This window comes from Salvelinus namaycush, chromosome 2, assembly GCF_016432855.1.
Source record: "Salvelinus namaycush isolate Seneca chromosome 2, SaNama_1.0, whole genome shotgun sequence".
NCBI lineage: Eukaryota > Metazoa > Chordata > Actinopteri > Salmoniformes > Salmonidae > Salvelinus > Salvelinus namaycush.
Genome location: NC_052308.1, coordinates 52,641,978 through 52,664,473, shown reverse-complemented (window position 1 = coordinate 52,664,473; position 22,496 = coordinate 52,641,978). Strand labels below are relative to the sequence as shown.

The 22,496-nt window shown below is 42.3% G+C and overlaps 1 protein-coding gene across 1 annotated transcript; it reads left to right on the top strand.

The window, feature by feature from the left end:
- The first annotated feature begins 5,674 nt into the window (after positions 1–5,674).
- On the top strand, positions 5,675–20,701 carry LOC120064455 (1,25-dihydroxyvitamin D(3) 24-hydroxylase, mitochondrial-like). The gene is made up of 12 exons (XM_039015047.1): positions 5,675–6,082; positions 6,245–6,435; positions 6,554–6,647; positions 6,736–6,829; positions 7,103–7,194; positions 7,705–7,816; positions 10,176–10,327; positions 11,017–11,183; positions 12,201–12,279; positions 12,395–12,592; positions 17,391–17,502; positions 20,231–20,701. Exons 1-11 carry the CDS (start codon positions 5,822–5,824, stop codon positions 17,499–17,501), a joined length of 1,551 nt encoding a protein of 516 aa, XP_038870975.1. The 5' UTR covers positions 5,675–5,821; the 3' UTR covers position 17,502; positions 20,231–20,701.
- The last annotated feature ends 1,795 nt before the right edge of the window (positions 20,702–22,496 follow it).

The following is a 22,496-nucleotide window of genomic DNA, read 5'->3' as shown; positions in this document are numbered from 1 at the left end:
AAATACAAATGTTAAGGAAGGAAAATGTTTGCGCACATGTGATCTCAAGTTCTCAATCAACAGATTCTGCCCATATAAATTAACCCACAAAAAAGTAGTCAATTTAGTGGTCCACTTTACCACTTATCATTAGCAACGAATTTACAAGTCTTCAAATCCCATTGTCAAAATTACTTCCTATGCAAGTTGTGTATCCAACCAGTCTTCAGTAGTGACCACAATGGTTGGGGTCAATTTCATTTCAATTAAGTCAATACAGGAAGTAAACAGAAATGTAAGTTAAACATTTACTCTGCTTTTCAATGAGGGGAATTTGGAATACACTTGGAAAGTGGATGGTGTCACATAGGTAAACACAACTGAAGATACCTCACAATGTTTGGAGATGTTATTGACATGGCAGTGCTACGGTAGCTACGGTAGCAAAAGAGTATAGGACCGGTTGTTAACTAACTGTAAACAAAATGAGCTTGCTAGCTAAGCATCTTGGCTAACTGTGGGGCGAAGAAAATCACCTATTTACAGTGAATTCCTACTGCATCCCTACCACTAGCAAATGGGACACCTCTCAAAAACTGTGAATAGTCTCCGGTAATGTTTCTTTTTGTGATATTTTGTTTCATCTCCACTTTCCAAGCCTATTGGAATTGGACTTTTCAGTTTAGCCTACATTCTCATTTGAATTAAATTAAATTGACCACAACCATGGTGACTACAGTTTACACCTGATTATAGCTGTTCACCTATTGACACAGGTAATACAGTGCATTCGGAAAGTATTCAGACCCCTTGACATTTTTCCACATTTTGTTACAGCCTTATTCTAAAATTGATTAAATTGTGTTTTTTCCTCATCAATCTACACAAAATACCGGTCACGTTTTGTGATACAGGAATCGGGAGACAGGTGCAGGAATGCTTAATAGGGTTTTTTATTGACCCAAATTATGGCGTTCCATGTAAAGGCACGGGGACGTAGACCAAACAAACACATATACAAAACACAGGGTTGAAACCCAAACAAAAGAGCGACGGGCATGGGAACAACGGACATGGGAACAATAATCGACAGCCCAATGGAGACCCAATGGGCACATTTATACAAATACAAATCAGTAAGGAAATGGGGGAAATGGGGACCAGGTGTGCGTAATGACACAGTTCAGTGCCTAGAGGCCGATGACGTAGACCTCCGAAACTGGAGCACAGAATGAGCAATCGTACCGGAGGGATCCGTGATAATACCAATCTCCCATTCTTCTCTGCGGATCATCACAAGCTCTGTCAGGTTGGATGGGGAGCGTCGCTGCACAGCTATTTTCAGGTCTGTCCAAAGATGTTCGATTGGGTTCAAGTCCGGACAGAGACTTGTCCCGAAGCCACTCCTGCGTTGTCTTGGCTGTGTCCTTAGGTTCGTTGTCTTGTTGGAAGGTGAACCATCGCCCCAGTCTGAGGTCCTGAGGTTTTCATCAAGCTCACTGTACTTTGCTCTGTTCATCATTCCCTCGATCCTGACTAGTCTCCCAGTCCCTGCCTCTGAAAAACATCCCCAAAGCATGATGCTGCCACCACCATGCTTAACCGTAGGGATGGTGCCAGGTTTCTTCCAGACGTGACGCCTGGCATTCAGACCAAAGAGTTCAATCTTGGTTCCATCAGACCAGAGAAACTTGTTTCTTATGGTCTGAGAGTCTTTAGGGAACTTTCGGTAAACTCCAAGTGGGCTGTCATGTGCATTTTACTGAGGAGTGGCTTCCGTCTGGCCACTCTACCATAAAGGCCTGATTGGTGGAGTGCTGCACAGATGGTTGTCCTTCTGGAAGGTTCTCCCCTCTCCACAGAGGAACTCTGGAGCTCTGTCAAACTGACCCTCGGGTTCTTGTTCACCTCCCTGACCAAGGCCCTTCTCCCCTGATTGTTCAGTTTGGCTGGACTGCCAGCCCTGGGATGAGTCTTGGTGGTTCAAAACTTCTTCCATTTCGGAATGATGGAGGTCACTGTGTTCTTGGGGACCTTCAATGCTGCAGCAATGTTTCCGTACCCTTCCCCAGATCTGTGCCTCGACACAATCCTGCCTCGGAGCTCTACGGACAATTCCTACGACCTCATGGCTTGATTTTTGCTCTGACGCTCTGTCAACTATGGGCTCTTTCCAATGCATGTCCAATCAATTGAATTTACCACAGGTGGACTCCAATCAAGTTGTAGAAACATCTAAGGGATGATCAATGGAAGCTAAATTTCGAGCAAAGTGTGTGAATACTTATGTAAATAACCTATTTCTGTTTTATACATTTGCAAAAATATCTACAAAACTATTTTCTCTTTGTCATTATATGGTATTGTGTATTGATTGTTGATTGTTGAGGGAAAACATTTATTCAATTTATTGTAGAATAAGGGTGTTATGTAACAAAATGTGGAAAAAGTGAAGGAGTCTGAATACTTTCCGAATGCACCATATCTATACATGTGTCGGTGGCGACCTGTCATTCAAGGAAGGTGGGGTCTTGTCTGTTTTGCATGTCATTTTGGCATTAATACGTGTCACATATCAGTTTGCAAACTATGTAAAAAAAAATATATATATATAATTGAGTTAATAAAGCCACATACAAACATGGTCTCTTTTTTGTTTTCTTGAGTAAGGCAGCTCCAAAATGCAGGTGTTTCAGCCTAGCTCAGTGTTTTCTGTGGTGGTGGAGCAAGCCTGCAGAAAATAGAAGCTTTGTGCCTGATTTGCTCAGTGTTCTGTCACTCATGGGGACTCATGGGGACTCATGGGGACACTAAGTTGCAGGCCAAGTCTAAGTTCTTAGTAAGAGTAGACATTGAACATTTCAGCCCTTTGGGTCCTGTCATAGAGTTATATTATAAGTGCCCTTCCAAGAAGGCTCAAGGTCCATTGGCCACAGATAAAATTATTTCAAATCACCTTATATTTGATTGGACTGATCATGTCAACATCTTACTTTCAAAATCTTAGCTAGCAGTCATCATAATGAGTCAAGTGGACAATCTACTGGCAAATCATTTTTAATAATTCTCATACGAAGAGAAATAATGAAGAGAAATTATAGATAAAACGTATCAGTGCTCATCGGCCATTGGACATGGACCCATTACACAACAAGGTGGAAATCGCTAATTCAACAAGGAATCAGTGGCTAACTGCAAGCACCGCAAAGCAATCACTAGCCTGCTATTCAGTGGAGTGGCTGTGCTTTTTTCCCTGAGTTCCCACCGTAAATACAAGACTTTGATGACAAAGTTTGATGACAAAATTTGCCCACAAAGGACTGCCTCACCATCTTCCTGTTTAAAACCTCTACGGGATCGGTGTCACTATACCGGAACGGTTGAGCTAATGTGCACTAATGTGATTAGCATGACAGTTGTAAGTAACAGCAAACTTTCCAGGACATAGTCATGTCTTATATGGGCAGAAAGCTTACATTTTTTTGTGAATCTAACTGCACTGTCCAATTTACAGTAGCTATTACAGGGAAAAAATACCATGCTATTGTTTGAGGAGAGTGCACAACAACAAAAAACAACTGGTTTGTTACATTCACCTCGGAAGGTAAAGAATGTACTTACATTCAGTAATCTTGCTCTGATTTGTCATCATGAGGGTCCCAGAGATAAAATGTAGCATAGTTTGTTTGATAAAATCAATTTTTATATTCAAATGTAGGAACTGGGTTCTACAGTTTGAACCCCTGCTGTCTCTGGCTCCACACCGACTCCGCCCGGCCATCTAGATGTGTGAAAGTGAGTGTATATGTCAAGGCTCAGTAGAAAATGTATCAATTGACCAATTTGGCACATTTGGGCAGACTTGACACAAAATATTGTCCAGTATTACAATGCTTCACTGGATCAATCTGAAACTTTGCGCACACACTGCTGTCATCTAGTGGACAAAATCTAAATTGCGCCTAAACTGCAATATTATATTATGGCCTTTCTATTGCATTTCAAAGATGATAAAACAAAAAACAAAAATGCAGGTTTTTATGTTTGTATTATCTTTTACCAGATCTAATGTGTTATATTCTCCTACATGAATTTCACATTTCCACAAACTTCAAAGTGTTTCCTTTCAAATGGAATCAAGAATATGCATATCCCTGCTTCAGGTCCTGAGCTACAAGGCAGTTAGATTTGGGTATGTCATTTAAGGCTAAAATGATTTTTTTTTTTACAATCCTTAAAAAATGTTTTGTATGCTGCTGCATAAATGATGTAAAATGCCAGGGAGATATGTAATACTGTAGCTAAGAAAGTAATACTAAGTGTATGTTGTGTAGTATGCTGTTAGTAGCCCATGTGCCTCACACTAATAATTTGGTCTATTTTCACCAACGCAGTATTGTAAACACATCATTCGTGTGTGATCGTTGGCAGACTTTTTTTTGTACAGCTTTGACAGTCCTACTGATAGTAGTGGTGGTGCTTGGCTTGCATGTGCAAATTCAGCACACACAACATTCTATAATAGAATTGTGTTATTTGACGTGTCAAAATAAAAGCTTGTTTAATGAGTCAAATAGTGTTATTTGACGTGTATCTTTTTTGACATGCAAATACCCAAACAGCATTCAATGTGCCTCACCTGAGTCATTTGGTCTTTTTCACCTCTTAATTTCACCTACTGTTCCAACTTGGTGGTGTACATGTAGCCTATAACCTGTTTTAGAGATATGTAATCATCAAATATTGTAAGAGCTTTCATTGTCTGCTTATTTGCCCCCTTTATTTATCCTATGGTTCTGACTTGGTGTACAGGGAGAACACTGTAAGAATGGCCCATGATCTGAATTCTGTCGCTGTACATTTCAAAAGTGCTGAACAAATAGTTATATTGACTACGTCCGTCGTCGCGCTCTCATTTAATGTCTTAATCGAAATTACGGAATGTCTCTTATCCGCTCGTCGTCACCACCTTATACCATAGCAAGTACATCTTAATTGTCATTAGAAACCACATTTAAGCAAGTCAGCCATATCAGCTATGTTTTTTTAAAAGGCGGTAAATGAGGCTGAATTAACTGTTTCGCTGCCAGACAGGGCTCTGCTGATAACCAGGTGTAGCAGTGGTAAGGTGTTGGGACTGCTGTTGGGACTCTGCTGTTGGGACAGCTTAATGTAGGCCCTAACAGCAATTCATGTATTGTTTAGTGCTGTGTTGTGTAGTGGCTTTGCTTGCCTCACCAAGATTTACATGCTAAAATCGCCACTGATCAGTGTCATGCATGTGTGTTTGTGTTTTGTGTGCACTGTGATTGTACCCATGTGTGTGCTCCTGTGTTAGGGGATTACAAAACCCACATGCTCCCCCTAAGCACGCCAGCAAACATTTCTCAATGTTCAAGGTTATTACGATGGCAAATGACACTCAGTGAGTAAGCACTTTTATAGGGCAACAACATGGTACTTCAAAATCCAAAAACATGCCATCCTCATCGCTGACATGCCCTCATAGTGTGACTGCTGATGGTTCAAGCGAACTGCGTCACCTTCAGTTTAGGCCGATATGTTTATTTATAAATTATGAGGCAAGAGCAGTTCCTGCATCTATCTGGGGTCATGCGATCCTCACAATTTGGATTCATAAATGAATGTTGTGGGTTCGCCGGCCACACCATGCAAGCCCGATCCCTGATTGGTTGTGAATAAACACTGTCAAGAGTATATATATTGTGGTAGGCGTCACAGTTCCAAGAAACGAGAACACTGAAACTTCCAAGTTTCCAACAAAGCAAATTAATTAATTAGTGCCCCAGTATTTTTTGTTGTTGCCTATCACAGCACGAGAATGAGAGCACAAATCCAAAAGGTACCACAGATAGTCGAATTGTTAAAAAAGAAAACGGTTGGTTTGCAGCACTTCAAGCCAACATCTTCAGTGTGCGTCCTGGACCCGAAGGATGCTACATTGGTTGCGCCTTGTCGACACAGTCTTCCCTCGCAGACTCAGAGCCTTGACTCGATACCTGGACCCACCAACTGGCCCTTATTTGGCAGTTTGATAGAACTACTACGCAAAGGAGGGCTGCAAAGACAACACAATGCATTGGTAAATGATAACAAAAATATATTATAACGATAAGAATAATAAGATGAAGAATAAAAACTAAAAACAATTCGACAGATGTTTTATTTTATTTCATTATAATAGATAATAAAGTTGTTTTATTGGTGGATTAAATGTTTTGTGTCTGATATTTCTTCCTTTTAGATTGATTACCATAAGAAATTCGGAAAGATTTTCCGGATGAAACTCGGCTCCTTTGAATCGGTCCATATTGGCGCACCTTGCTTAGTGGAGGCACTCTACAGAAAGGAGAGCGCTTATCCACAGCGTCTGGAGATCAAACCCTGGAAAGCATACCGAGACTTAAGAGACGAGGCATATGGACTTCTTATTCTGTAAGTGGCACTTTTCAGTATTCCTATGATATCGTGCTATTTGCTCAACAGAAATACACAGATAATCTATTTTAACAGATGTAGCCTACTAATTCATAGATTTCCTGCTGATTTTCAGGGAAGGGGAAGACTGGCAGAGGGTGAGAAGCGCGTTTCAGCAGAAATTGATGAAACCCACAGAAGTCGCGAAACTTGATGGAAAAATAAACCAGGTTTGTAAGATAATTTATCTGCGGTAAAACTGCACATTTCAAGGTGAATTTGATCAAATAATTACTTTTTATTGTCTCCAAAATGAAGGTGTTGGCCGATTTCGTTAGTAGAATTGGGCAAGTGACTGACAATGGACAATTTGAGGACTTGTACTTCGAATTGAATAAATGGTCAATGGAGAGTAAGTAGCCTATTGTTTATAATATAAATAACATATTTGTAGTTAGATATACATATTTACAATAAAGATTGTTGCTTATATGTAATGTGGATGTATTAAATCATTTGAATTATTCTAATGATAATTTAATTGTTTTAAAAACAAAATTAAGTAAAGGTCTTATTAGAATGAATGGACATTATAATTGATTTGCTACTGAGGAAAAATTAAATAATACATTAATGCATGTTGTTACTCAATTAATGTTTTCAATGTTTTATTATCTAATTACAGCCATTTGCTTAGTGCTCTACGACAAACGTTTTGGGCTTCTGGATGACAATGTCAACGAGGAGGCTATGACCTTTATCACATCCATAAAGACGGTAAGTGGTCATTGATTTTACACATCCAGTTACTATTTGCCTATAGTGATACAGGTATTGTGGGTGCAGCTGAAGACCCCTGGCTTGGGGATGATTTTAGTGATCTTTTTGTGACAGAGCTATATTGCGATATCGCTCTGAGCCTATAGATAGAGTGCAGTTCACTGAGTTCACTTTAGTGAGTGTGCTAATCACCACTGCTACAGTTACTGATGAGTCAATAGACTATCTGAAACTGGTCCCTGGGCAGGCAGGAATTTACTGGGGCAAACAAATATCTTCAGCAGCCAGGAGACATGCATGTATTTACAACGTCTTTTAAACAACATTTTGTTAGGGTAACCATGGTCCTGTGCTATAAGTTGATATTGAAACAATGGAGGTAGACTTTGAAAATGACTGGTTGCAACGATAAATTGTTACATTGTCATGTACTGTATGTCTTTATTTGATTGTTACATTTAAAGTATCTCTCTCTCTTCCCCTCTCTCTCTCTCTGTGGATGTGTAGATGATGAGCACATTTGGCGCCATGATGGTCACGCCAGTGGAGCTCCACAAAAAACTGAACACCAAAACATGGCAGGACCACACCACGGCTTGGGACCGTATATTCAGCACAGGTAAAAACTCCTCCTACAATGCCCCCCGACTCTCGGTCCCCTCCCCATCCCTCTAAAGAAACCTCCCCTCCATGTCCACTCTCTCACCCTAAAACCTCAATGCCCCCTGATCTCGCTCCCAACCACCGCTAAAGCAACCACATCGCTCCCAACCACCGCTAAAGCATCCCCCCTAGTCACTTCCAACTGCCCTCCCTCTAAGTAACCTCTCCATGTCCTCTCTCCCTCTGATGAAACCTCAATGCCTGCCACGTTCACTTCCAACCTCTCTCTCGACACCCCCCAATCCCTCCACCCGCAGCGTGTCCAGATGACGTATTACCCAAGAACCGCTTTGAGCAAATTTTCAGTCAGGTGATAGGAAAGAGAGAGATATGAACCGGGTGCCTCTGCGATCAGTGGTGGAAAAAATACCCAATTGTGATATTTGAGTAAAAGTATAGATACTTTAATAGAAAACTACTCAAGTAAAAGTCACCCAGTAAAATACTACTTGAGGAAAAGTCTAAAAGTATTTGGGTCTAAATATACTTAAGTATCAAAGTAAATGTAATTGCTAAAATATACTTAAGTATCAAAATGTAAAAGTCATTTCAAATTCCTTATATTAAGCAAAGCAGACAGCATCATTTTCTTGTTTTTAAAATGTACAAATAGCCAGGGGCACACTCCAACAGCATAAATTTACAAATTATGCATTGAGTCTGCCAGATCAGAGGCAGTGAATTGGATCATTTTCCTGTCCTGCTAAGTGTTCAAAATGTAACCAGTACTTTTGGGTGTCACGGAAAATGTATGGAGTAAAAGGTACATTTTTTTATTTATGAATACAGTGAAGTAAAAGTTGTCAAATATAAATAGTAAAGTACAGATACCCCCAACAAGTACTTTAGTAGTGCTTTAAAGTATGTTTACTTAAGTATTTTACACCACTGTCTGCGATCCATGCACTTGGCTCTCCCCCTCTTACACAACACAATCAGAGTTGTAGTAAACCGGATGACCTACGTGGGAGAACACTGCCAAATATTTGTAGTAGCGGGCACAGGGATGGAGGGGAGGAGGAGAAGTGGGAGTGGAATGTTGGCTCAGGGCCTTGCTACAGATCGTTTGTTGTGCTGCTTGCTTGGCGGTGTAGGTTTGTAGGCACCTGTCCACCCTCTCTTACACACACATATATGTATATACACAGGTGGGGGGGGGGGGGGGGGGGGGGGGGGGGGGGGGGGGGGGGGGGGGGCTCTATTGTGTGTGTGTGTGTGTGTGTGTGTGTGTGTGTGTGTGTGTGTGTGTGTGTGTGTGTGTGTGTGTGTGTGTGTGTGTGTGTGTGTGTGTGTGTGTGTGTGTGTGTGTGTGTGTGCATCCAATCAAAAACACAAAGTGTAATGACATTTGGCGATCGTCATTAGAACTTCACTCTTGTAGCCTGAATTAATTGATACTCCTTGCTGACAAAACAACCTTCTTGTAAAAAGAAAAGTCGGAACACATGAAAAGGGGCTGAATACAGGACTGTCACGGGATGACAAGTGCAGCCACAATGTGATTTTCCTTTTTAAACCACAGAGGTGGGCTGTATTGCATTAGTGGATACTCATACTGCTCTCAGGGCAGGTCCGCCAGTTTTGACTTGCAGAAGTGACTTTTCATAGCAGGTTAAGAGTACTTACACAGCAGGTTAGGATAGTTAACATGACAGGTTAGGAGAATTAACGTAGCATGTTAGCAGAATTAGGTTAAGGTTAGAAAAAAGGTTAGGGTTAGCTAAAATCCTAAAATTGTCCCCGATGCCAAATCAACCAGGCCTGCCCTGGGAACAGTCTTGGGTTCCACTGATTTGGAAAAAAGCTTTTACCACTGTAGCAGTTCGAAATAGCATTTCAAATAAAAAGGAGAATGGTTAAATTAGCATTATTTTGATTTTTGTTGCATTTAAGGGGGCTCAACGCTCATTCCCCTCCTATACGTCATTGTAATTAAGAATTTGTTCTTAACTGACTTGCCTAGTTAAATAAAGGTTAAATTTAAAAAATTTATAAACAGTGGCCGTGTATGTTGTCCTCGTGGCCAGGTTCAGTAGATAAAAGATGGTTGAGGGCTTTTGAAAGTAGCAATAGGGAGTGGAAGTGAGGGCATTTTATGGCTTGTTAAATATCGATTACTTGTTTGTAGAAGTTTACAATTATCATTGTTTATGACTGGTTACAGCTTTTCACAAATAGAATCCATGTTTTGGTGAATAAAGTTGACCATTTAGAATGGCTTTAAAAATGGACTATATGCAGTCATTGTTACCTAGCTTTTTCAAAAATATCTTTCAGTTAATTATTTTGCGTTTGTCTCTTGTTGTTGTCCGCAGCCAAAGTCTACATAGACAAGAAGATAAAGCGCCATGCAGGGGCAACAGGGCCCAGTGACGACTTCCTGTGTGACATCTACCGCCACAGTCAGCTGTCCAAGAAAGAGCTGTACGCCGCCATCACAGAGCTCCAGATCGGAGGAGTGGAGACGGTAAGGATCAGTTGACAAATGTAACAGAGATGGTTTGTGGCGCTAAGTGATTAGCAAGGATAACCACACTTGCATGATGGGTATCCTTGCTAATCGTTTAGCGTCACAACACTGAAGTGTGATAGTCCTCAAATTTTTTCCCAGTGAACTGTGATGAGTTACATTGCTTGTCACCTGAAGACTTGCTTTAGGCCTAGATTTTCGCTTAGCGGGACCCGGGTTCGAATCTCGGTCGTACAAACAAGAACAGGGCCAGATTTATCATTCACTTGCACCAGCGCCTATTTTGCTCTTCTATTTTCCGAAAAATAAGAGGGGAAAACATGACACTCCATCCTTTATTGTTGATGACTTTCCACCTTACTTAATTTCTTGCTCCCATACATTGTTTTAACTTATTTACGCTACACTTGAAGTGGTATTCCCTCCCCGTGAGAGAAGAAACAAACAGGTGCAAACTGCAATAGTAGTGGTTCAAAGGCTGAGGTAATCTGGTCTGCAGTCCAGATGTGACAGAAACAACCCTTGAGGAACCCCTCACATTCCTCAGCTACATTTACTGTAGGACCCCCTCTATGGAATGCAGTTTATAGTATCTCTCTGAATGAGTCTGACAACTCTCCCCTCTCCCTCTCCCTCTCACCCTCTCTCTCTCTCTCTCTCTCTCTTCCTCTGTTGATGTTTTCTAGACTGCCAACAGCATGCTGTGGGCTATTTTCAACCTCTCCCGTAACCCTTGCGTTCAGAAGAAGCTGCTCCAAGAAATCAGAGAGGTTCTGCCTGCTAGTCAGACTCCCAGTGCCAAGCACCTCCAGAGAATGCCCTACATCAAGGCCTGCCTCAAGGAATCCATGAGGTACAGTAAGACATTCTACTGGGATGTGACGCAAAAACAATAACACTGCAGTCATCGTGTACTGTATGTCATTCAAACCGGTACACAAGTCCAAAACAAATTAGTTGAGGCATGGGCGCTTGACTTTGTCTGGAAGTAGGTGTGCAAAAAAAACAATAATAATTTGAATGAAACACAAAAATAAATAAAACATTTGTTGTTGCAATTTTTTTGACCATTTCCTGCAATTCTGCACTGTTTCTTCACAGGGGGAATCCATATTTATTCATTTATTTCTTATGTTCTGCCTTAATAAATTATATTGAACTTGAGTACTCTAATTAAAAAATATATATATTTTATCATAACCATTACAGATAACAAATCCTAATTTCTAAATTGCACAATATATATTCAGTCAATAAAAAAACAAGTGCCATTTAAGACTGATTTATTGAAACCAGTCAACTAGTTATATTATATCGTGGAACACAATCTTCAAAAAGGAAGTAACCTCGGCAGTGGAGAAGCCTATTACTGTGTAAAGGCATAGCCTTGTTTTGTTAAATTTGCAGACAATACACTTTTATTTCCCAAACCCTTATCACATTCAGCACACACCTAATTTATAGTAAAAAAAACTATGTGATATATCAGAATAAAATAGAGCAGAATATTTTTTATAATGAAAAAAATTGGCACTGTGAAGTGATGCGCATCTCGCGTCTAGAAAAGTTATTCTCAAAGAGTGATCATTTGAAACGGGGCTCAATTTGGCGAGTTGAATGAAAAACATTTTAGCGTTACAAACCAAAATCGGTCTTCTTTTTAATATGCAGACATTTCGATTTATAAGTGTTTTTTGAGTTTAATGCAGAAACTCACACAGAGAATGTTTATGAAGTTTGACAGATTAGCTATTTTCCTTTCAACTTGCCTTTAAAAAAAGGTTTGAGTATGTTTAACTGATCCTAAAGAGCTTATGTATCCTCCTGCTTCAACACTATATTTCCAAACCCTTTTTTCAAATTCCTGCAGGTTATCGCCGTCAGTTCCCTTCACGAGTCGGACCTTAGACAAAGACACTGTGTTGGGGGATTACTCCATTCCCAAGGGGGTAAATGGATTACTTCAAATTCCATCATTTAAGAGTTCATGTTGGGGCGATTACAGTCTCGGATCATTTAACAGTTGATGGATGTCTAATCAAGATCTTTATTTTTCATTTGCAGACAGTGTTGATGATCAACAGCCATGCTCAGGGTGCCAATGAGGAATACTTTGACGACAGCAGCCGGTTTAAGCCAGAGCGTTGGCTAAAAGAGAGCAGTACCATCAACCCCTTTGCCCATGTGCCGTTTGGTATTGGGAAGAGGATGTGCATTGGGCGGCGTCTGGCAGAGCTACAGCTGCAGTTGGCACTCTGCTGGGTAAGAACAACCTCCTGTGCCCCCAAAGTGGCCACCAAGTTGCCAACATTGTAGTATTACCGCAGGTAGTGCTTAACACTTGTGGGCGATATACAGCATATTACTCCGTCTTCCTGCGTCAGGTTTCAATGTGTACAGTCCCTTTTCACATACGTTGTGTTCTAGCCTGAATTGAAAATGGATTCAATTGATATTTTGTGTCACTAGCCTACATACAATACCCCAATAATTATGTTTTTAGAAATGGTTACAAATTAATTAAAAAATGAAAAGGTGAAATGCCTCAATAAGTTTTCAACCCCTTTGTTATGGCAAGCTTAAATAAGTTCAGGAGTAAACGTCTGCTTAACAAGTCACATAATAAGTTGCATGGACTCACTCTGTGTGCAATCATAGTTTTGAACATCCTTTTTTTATGACTACCTCATCTGACTACCACATCCTGTTTGCAATAAGGCACTAAAGTAAAACTGCAAAACGTGGCAAAGAAATTAACTTTATGTCCTGAATACAAAACGTTATGTTTGGGAAAAATCCAACACCACTGAGTACCACTCTTCATATTTTCAAGCATGGTGGTGACTGCGTCATGTTATGGGTATGCTTGCTATCGGCATGGACTAGAGTTGTTTTAGGATAAAAATAAACAGAATAGAGCTAAGCACAGGTAAAAACCTAGAGGAAAACCTGGTTCAGTGTTCTTTCTAACAGACACAGGGAGACAAATTCACCTTTCAGCAGGACAATAACCTAAAACATAAGGACAAATATACACTGGAGTTGCTTACCAAGATGACATTGAATGTTCTTAAGTGGCCTAGTGACAGTTTTGACTTAAACCGGCTTGAGAATCTATGGCAAGACTTGAAAATGGCTGTCTAGCAATGATCAACAACCAACTAGACAGATCTTAAAGAATAAAAATAACAGAGCTTGAATAATTTTTAAAATAACAATGTGCAAATATTGTACAATACTGGTGTGCAAAGCTTGTAGAGACTTACCCAGAAAGACTCACAGCTGTAACTGCTGCCAACTGTGATTTTAACATTGTCACGTTCCTGACCGGTTTTCTGTTATTTTGTATGTGTTTGACGGTCAGGGCGTGAGTTTGGGTGGGTAGTCTATGTTATGTGTTTCTATGTTGGTTAAAGGGTGACCTGATATGGCTCTCAATTAGAGGCAGGTGGTTTTCATTTCCTCTGATTGAGAGCCATATTAAGGTAGGTGTTTTCACATTGATTGTTGTGGGTGGTTGTCTCCTGTGTTTGTGTTTGTCGCGCCACACGGGACTGTCTCGGTTTGTTTGTACGTTCGTTCTTTTGTGTAGTCATTTTCCTGTTCGTGAGTTCTTCGTTGTATGTAAGTTCGCATGTCCAGGTCTGTCTACGTCGTTTATTTGTTTTGTAGTTTATCAAGTATAGTTCGTTTTTTGTCTTGTTTAAAATAAATAATATGTCATTTCACAACGCTGCGTTTTGGTCGAATCCCTGCTCCTCCTCTTCGGATGAAGAGGAGGAGGAAATCCGTTACAGAACCACCCACCATAATACGACCAAGCGGCGTGGGGGAGCGCAACAAAGTAACCAGGACTCGTGGACATGGGAGGATGTATTGGACGGCAAGGGTTGCTACACATGGGAAGAGATCCGAGCTGGAAGAGATCGCCTCCCATGGGAACAGCTGGAGGCGATTAGGAGAGCAGAGGCAACCGGAGAGAGGAACCGGAGTTATGTGGGTACGCGACTAGCAAGGAAGCCCGCGAAGAAACCCCAAAAATTTCTTGGGGGGGGGCTAAGAGGTAGTGGGCCAAGGGCAGGTAGGAGACCTGCGCCCACTTCCCAGGCTAACCGTGGAGAGCGGGAGTACGGGCAGACACCGTGTTACGCAGTAGAGCGCACGGTGTCTCCTGTACGTGTTCATAGCCCGGTGCGGGTTATTCCACCTCCCCGCACTGGTAGGGCTAGATTGAGTATTGAGCCGGATGTCATGAAGCCGGCCCTACATATCTGGCCACCAGTACGTCTCCTCGGGCCGGCTTACATGGCACCAGCCTTACGCATGGTGTCCCCGGTTCGCCTACATAGCCCGGTGCGGGTTATTCCACCTCCCCGCACTGGTCGGGCAACGGGGAGCATTCAACCAGGTAAGGTTGGGCAGGCTCAATGCTCAAGGGAGCCAGTACGCCTGCACGGTCCGGTATTTCCGGCGCCACCTCCCCGCCCCAGCCCAGTACCACCAGTGCCTACTCCACGCACCAGGCTTCCAGTGCGCTTCCAGAGCCCTGTTCCTCCTCCACGCACTCTCCCTATGGTGCGTGTCTCCAGCCCAGTGCCTCCAGTTCCGGCACCACGCACTAAGCCACCTGTGCGTCTCCAGAGCCCTGTACACACTGTTCCTTCTCCCCGTACTCGTCCTGATGTGCGTGCCCTCAGCCCGGTGCCACCAGTGCCGGTACCACGCACCAGGTCCATAGTGCGTTTTGAGAGTCCAGTGTGCCCTGTCCCTGCTCCCCGCACTAGCCTGAAGGTGCGTGTCCTTAGCCCGGTGCCTCCAGTTCCGGCACCACGCACCAGGCCTACAGTGCGCCTCATCCGGCCAGAGCCATCCGTCTGCCCAGTGCCATCTGAGCCATCCGTCTCCCCAGCGCCATCTGAGCCATCCGTCTCCCCAGCGCCATCTGAGCCATCCGTCTCCCCAGCGCCATCTGAGCCATCCGTCTCCCCAGCGCCATCCGAGCCATCCGTCTCCCCAGCGCCGTCTGAGCCATCCGTCTGTCCCGAGCCATTAGAGCCGCCCGTCTGTCCCGAGCCGTCAGAGCCGTTAGTCAGTCAGGAGCCGCTAGAGCCATTCGTCAGTCAGGATCTGCCAGAGCCGCCAACCAGACAGGATCTGCCAGAGCCGCCAACCAGACAGGATCTGCCAGAGCCGCCAACCAGACAGGATCTGCCAGAGCCGCCAACCAGACAGGATCTGCCAGAGCCGCCAGCGAGCCATGAGCGTCCAGAGCCGTCAGCCAGCCATGAGCGTCCAGAGCCGTCAGCCAGCCATGAGCGTCCAGAGCCGTCAGCCAGCCATGAGCGTCCAGAGCCGTCAGCCAGCCATGAGCGTCCAGAGCCGTCAGCCAGCCATGAGCGTCCAGAGCCGTCAGCCAGCCATGAGCGTCCAGAGCCGTCAGCCAGCCATGAGCGTCCAGAGCCGTCAGTGAGCCATGAGCGTCCAGAGCCGTCAGCCAGCCATGAGCGTCCAGAGCCGTCAGCCAGCCATGAGCGTCCAGAGCCGTCAGCCAGCCATGAGCGTCCAGAGCCGTCAGCCAGCCATGAGCGTCCAGAGCCGTCAGCCAGCCATGAGCGTCCAGAGCCGTCAGCCAGCCATGAGCGTCCAGAGCCGTCAGCCAGCCATGAGCGTCCAGAGCCGTCAGTGAGCCATGAGCGTCCAGAGCCGTCAGCCAGCCATGAGCGTCCAGAGCCGTCAGCCAGCCATGAGCGTCCAGAGCCGTCAGCCAGCCATGAGCGTCCAGAGCCGTCAGCCAGCCATGAGCGTCCAGAGCCGTCAGCCAGCCATGAGCGTCCAGAGCCGTCAGCCAGCCATGAGCTGCCCCTCAGCCCAGAGCTGCTATTTATCCAGAACTGCCCCTCAGTCCAGAGCTGTCTCTCTGTCCGGAGCTGCCCTTCAGTCCGGAGTTGCCCCTCTATCCTGAGCTACCTCTCTATCCTGACCTACCTCTCTGTCCTGAGCTATCTCTCTGTCCTGAGCTACCTTATCCCGGTGCTGCCCCTTGTCCCGGTGCTGCCCCTTATCTTAAGGTTACCCTTTAAATTAAGTGGGTGTAAAATGAGGGGGGTCATTCGAAGGGGGAGACATAAGCTGGGATTGACTATGGTGGGGTGGGGACCTCGCCCAGAGCCTGAGCCACCACCGTGGTCAGACGCCCACCCAGACCCTCCCCTAGACTTTTGGTGGTGCGTTCGGAGTACGCACCTTGAGGGGGGGGTTATGTCACGTTCCTGACCGGTTTTCTGTTATTTTGTATGTGTTTGACGGTCAGGGCGTGAGTTTGGGTGGGTAGTCTATGTTATGTGTTTCTATGTTGGTTAAAGGGTGACCTGATATGGCTCTCAATTAGAGGCAGGTGGTTTTCATTTCCTCTGATTGAGAGACATATTAAGGTAGGTGTTTTCACATTGATTGTTGTGGGTGGTTGTCTCCTGTGTTTGTGTTTGTCGCGCCACACGGGACTGTCTCGGTTTGTTTGTACGTTCGTTCTTTTGTGCAGTCATTTTCCTGTTCGTGAGTTCTTCGTTGTATGTAAGTTCGCATGTCCAGGTCTGTCTACGTCGTTTATTTGTTTTGTAGTTTATCAAGTATAGTTCGTTTTTTGTCTTGTTTAAAATAAATAATATGTCATTTCACAACGCTGCGTTTTGGTCGAATCCCTGCTCCTCCTCTTCGGATGAAGAGGAGGAGGAAATCCGTTACAAACATGTAAACATGCATTGACTTAGGGGTGTGAATACATATGTAAATTAGATATTTCTGTATTTAATTTTCAATATATTAGCAAAATTTTCGAAAAACATGTTTTCACTTTGTCATTATATTCATATTGAATTCAGGCTGTAACACAACAAAAGTCAAGGGGTATGAATACTTTCTGAAGACTTTGTTCTGCAATGTGTGCTAACCCTGAATTTCTTTTCTATGTCACCATGTGAGTCTTACCTCAATTGATACTGGTTGTCCTTTTACATACCCTTCATAATCTAATGACTGCTCCTTTTTCCCCTCTTTCTATCAGGTCGTCAGAGATTATGAAATTGTGGCGACAGATAGTGAACCAGTTGAAACTATCCATTCGGGGACGCTTGTTCCCAACCGTGAACTACCTGTGGCTTTCATTAGACGATGAGGTAAGAATAACATTCACTCTTGAATATACCTCAAAATCATACATATACTGAAACTTACAGTGCCTTCGGAAAGTATTCAGACCCATTGACTTTTCCACATTTTGTTACCTTACAGTCTTATTCTAAAATGGAATACATGTTTTTAATAATAATCAGCAATCTACACACAATACCCCATAATGACAAAGCAAAAACAGGTTTCTAGAAATTTTTGAAAATATGTTCAAAATAAAAAACAGAAATACCTTATTTACATAAGTATTCAGACACTTTGCTATGAGACTCAAAATTAAGCTCAGGTGAATCGTGATTCCATTGATCATCCTTAAGATGTTTTTACAACTTGATTGGAGTCCACCTGTGGTCAATTCAATTGATTGGACATCATTTTGAAAGGCACACACCTGTCTATATAAGGTCCCACAGTTGACAGTCCATGTCAGAGCAAAAACCAAGCCATGAGGTCGAAGGAATTGTCCGTAGAGCTCCAAGACAGGATTGTGTCGAGGCACAGATCTGTGGAAGGGTACCAAAATATTTCTGCAGCATTGAAGGTCCCCAAGAACACAGTGGCCTACATCATTCTTAAATGGAAGAAGTTTGGGACGACCAAGACTCTTCCTAGAGCTGGCCGCCAGGCCAAACTGAGCAATCGGGGGAGACGGACCTTGGTCAGGGAGGTGACCAAGAACCTGATGGTCACTTTGACAGAGCTCTAGAGTTCCTCTGTGGAGATGGGAGAACCTTCCAGAAGGACAACCATCTCTGTAGCACTCCACCATTCAAGCCTTTATGGTAGAGTGGCCAGACGGAAGCCACTCCTCAGTAAAATTCACATGACAGCCCGTTTGGAATTTGCCAAAAGGCACCTAAAGACTCTCAGACCATGAGAAACAAGATTCTCTGGTCTGATGAAACCAAGATTATACTCTTTGGCCCGAATGCCGAGCGTCGCATCTGGAGGAAACCTGGCACCATCCCTACGGTGAAGGATGGTGGTGGCAGCATCTTGCTGTGGGGATGTTTATTAGCGGCAGGGACTGGGAGACTAGTCAGGATCGAGGCAAAGATGAACAGAGCAAAGTACAGTGAGATCCTTGATGAAAACATGCTCCAGAGCGCTTAGGACCTCAGACTGGGGTGAAGGTTCACCTTCCAACAGGACAATAACCCTAAGCACAAAGCCACGAACACAGGAGTAGCTTCGGGAAAAGTTTTTAAATGTCCTTGAGTGGCCCAGCCAGAGCCCGGACATGAACCCGGAAAGACCTGTAAATACCTGTGCTGCAACGCTCCCCAACCAACCTGACAAAGGCTGAGCGGATCTGCAGAGAGGAATGAGAGAAACTCCCCAAATATATATGTGCCAAGCTTGTAGTGTCATACCCAAGAAAACTCAAGGCTGTAATCGCTGCCAAAGGTGCTTCAACAAAGTATTGAGTAAATGGTTTGAATACTTTTGTAAATGTGATATTTCAGTTGGATTTTTTGTAGATTTTTTTAAATGTCTAAAAACCTGTTTTTGCTTTGTCATTATGGTGTATTGTGTGTAGATTGATGATAGAAAAAAATAATTGAATATATTTTAGAACAAGGCTGTAATGTAATTTTTTGGGGAAAAGTCTTAGGGTCTGAATACCTTCCGAATGCACTGTAAATCAGAGTAAAGACAATATATGTATATATATAGGACCAGTCAAAAATAATAGTGAAGACATCAAAACTATGAAATAACACATATGGAATCACGTAGTAACAATGTTCTTCAAAGTAGCCACCCTTTGCCTTGATGACAGCTTTGCACACTCTTGGCATTCTCTCAACCAGCTTCATGAGGTAGTCACCTGGAATGCATTTCAATTAACAGCTGTGCCTTGTTAAAAGTGAATTTGTGGAATTTCTTTCCTTCTTAATGTGTTTGAACCAATCAGTTGTGGTGTGACAAGGTAGCGGTGGTATACAGACGATAGCCCAATTTGGTAAAAGACCAAGTCCTTATAATGGCAAGAACAGCTCAAATAAGAAAAGAGAAATGACAGTCCATCATTACTTTAAGACATGAAGTTCAGTCAATCTGGAACGTTTCAAGAACTTTGAAAGTTTCTTCAAGTGCAGTCGCAAAAACCATCAAGCGCTATGATGAATCTGGCTCTCATGAGGACCGCCACAGGAAAGGAAGACCCAGAGTTACCTCTGCTGCAGAGGAAAACTGCATTAGAGTTGCCAGCCTCAGAAATTGCAGCCAAATAAATGCTTCACAGAGTTCAAGTAACAAACAGATCTCAACATCAACTGTTCAGAGGAGATTGCGTGAATCAGGCCTTCATTGTTGAATTTCTGCGAAGAAACCACTACTAAAAGACTTGGTTGGGCCAAGAAACATGAGCAACGGTTTTGATGTCTTCACTATTATTCTACAATGTAGAAAATAGGAAAAATAAAGAGAAACCCTTTAATGAGTAGGTGTGTCCAAACTTTTGACTGGTACTGTATATATAGATATATACCTCATATCTCAAATGAATAACATACACACACACTTGTGGAATAGACACCAGCTAGAATGTGGTTTTAACCAATCCGCATTCAGGATTAGGCGCACCCGTTATATAAACACACAATATATAACTATAAAAAGGTACATTCAACTCCACAAAAATAAGAAAACATCTATTAGCAGGTTGTGAAATGTTATATTTGATTCCATGTGTTATTTTCTCCAAAACAGGCTTCAAACACAGATCATTTGGACCTCACTACAGAAAGATAATAGTTCTGGACCTGAATCTCCAGAGAGACTCTGGACCTTTATTGCTGCTCTGTAAATAACAAAGAGAAAATATCAGATCTAAATATATTTGTATGTAATCCTGTCACATATACCTCAAACGAATATAAATGCATTTAAACTATTAACTATGAGAGTTAGCCTACTTGTTGACCAATAACTTTTAGCTTGTGTTGTAAGGCAACTGCACTTTACTGCCCACTAATCTTAAACAACTGTTCTTATGTCGAAAATGTTAAATCAATTATGACTTTTGTATATGTTGTCTTTGTATGTTAAAGTATATACAGTACATGTATAAAGGCTACTTATGTATTTTTCCCCATTGTGTATGAAGTGCAATAATTGTGTCAACATGATGTACATTTAAAACATTGTAATTCTTAGAGAGAATATATTTCATCCACTTTTTGTTTTTGTTGCAGTATTTTCATTGTTTGAAATTGTAATTACTTTGCGGAATATGGTTTAAGATGAGTACAACTGTATCATAGCCACACACAAAAGCTAAGGACCTAATGATTTATGGCTTTGGTATATCATAGTAATCAAGTGCTATTTGCATGTGAAAATGTCATGGAATGCTCCATGGTAATCTTACCGGCTCTTGAGCTCAGCTCAGGGCTCCTACTAAGTTAAACCTGCATTAGCAATAGCTACTTCAACTATCCACACACCATAGTACGTCTAGTCTTGCAACAAAAAATATTATAGCGATAAAAGGTAACGTACACTACACCCCTCTGCCATTCAGTGATCTTCTGCAGTTGTCTTTAATATTACAAGTAGCTGTAATGGTAATAGACGGGTATAATATGAACCTATTATAATAGACTTCATATGTCCATCGCACTGTAAATGTTTACGATTTTTTTACTAATCTGGTTTCAATCGTCTGAAATACATGATCTCCTGAAAAGTGATACAATTCTTCATTTCTGCTTTGTGAATTTAGTGTATTTGTGGGAGCATGATATAGTATTTGCATGTATCTTACTGATATATCGTCTTATAAAAGGAGAAGATAGAGGTAGGTAAAGGAATACAGGTATAAACTCCATGCCGCAAGGGGCAATGTGTGATCAAAAGTCGACAGTCGACAAACTGATATAACTTTGTTTTAGAGTCTTATTGATAAGAATAATATGAATTATATTAAATGGTTTGTCAACCAATTGGCATCCTATAGGGAGAAGTTTTTAGTGTGGAGAAATATGACTATACTGCATCATAGTCAATTATATTATTATTTAATTTCACACACACAAGACATTGATTTGAAATACACCGCTGGGTATTTAAGACAGTGTACTTCTGCCATCTACTGTTCAAAACATATACTTTATGGTAAAGTCGAGATGTCTTGTATCTCAATAAGGAACTTATTTGGACTGAATTACATAATAATTTAATTTCTTATTACATCATTTATGTTGACATTGTGAAAATGAATCTGCAGTAATGTTTAATTTGGTTTTATTTCGGTATATATGGGAGCTAAAAGCTGAATTGCATGCAATGGGAAATTCAAGAAGACATAGCTAAATCAAATCAAATCAAATTGTATTGGTCACCAACACCGTGTTTAGCAGATGTTATAGCGAAATGTTTGTGTTTCCAGCTCCAACAGTGCAGTAATATCTAACAAAAGTAATATCTAACAATTTCACAGCAATTCACACAATACACACAAATCTAAAGTAAAGGAATGGAATTGAGAATATATAAATATTTGGACGAGCAATGTCAGAGTGGCATAGACCAAGATACAGTAGAATAGTATGCAGTATATACATATGAGATGAGTAATGCAAAATATGTGAACATTATTAAGTTGACTAGTGTTCCATTATTAAAGTGGACAGTGATTTTAAGTCTATGTATATAGGGCCGCAGCCTCTAATGTGCTAGTGATGGCTATTTAACAGTCTGATGGCCTTGAGATAGAAGCTGTTTTTCAGTCTCTCGGTCCCAGCTTTGATGCACCTGTACAGACCTCACCTTCTGGATGATAGCGGGGTGAACAGGCAGTGGCTCGGGTGGTTGTTGTCCTTGATTATCTTTTTGGCCTTCCTGTGACATTGGGTGCTGTAAGTGTCCTGGAGGGCAGGTAGTTTGCACCCAATGATGCGTTGGGCAGACCGCACCACCCTCTGGAGAGCCCTGCGGTTGTGGGCGGTGCAGTTGCCATACCAGGCAGTGATAC

Excerpts from the sequence above, each read along its gene's own strand:
- LOC120064455 (XM_039015047.1), top strand. The coding sequence starts at position 5,822 with ATGAGAGCACAAATCCAAAAGGTACCACAGATAGTCGAATTGTTAAAA. Across the intron at positions 6,436-6,553 it reads GCATATGGACTTCTTATTCT|GGAAGGGGAAGACTGGCAGA; the intron begins GTAAGTGGCACT and ends GCTGATTTTCAG. Across the intron at positions 7,195-7,704 it reads TTATCACATCCATAAAGACG|ATGATGAGCACATTTGGCGC; the intron begins GTAAGTGGTCAT and ends GTGGATGTGTAG.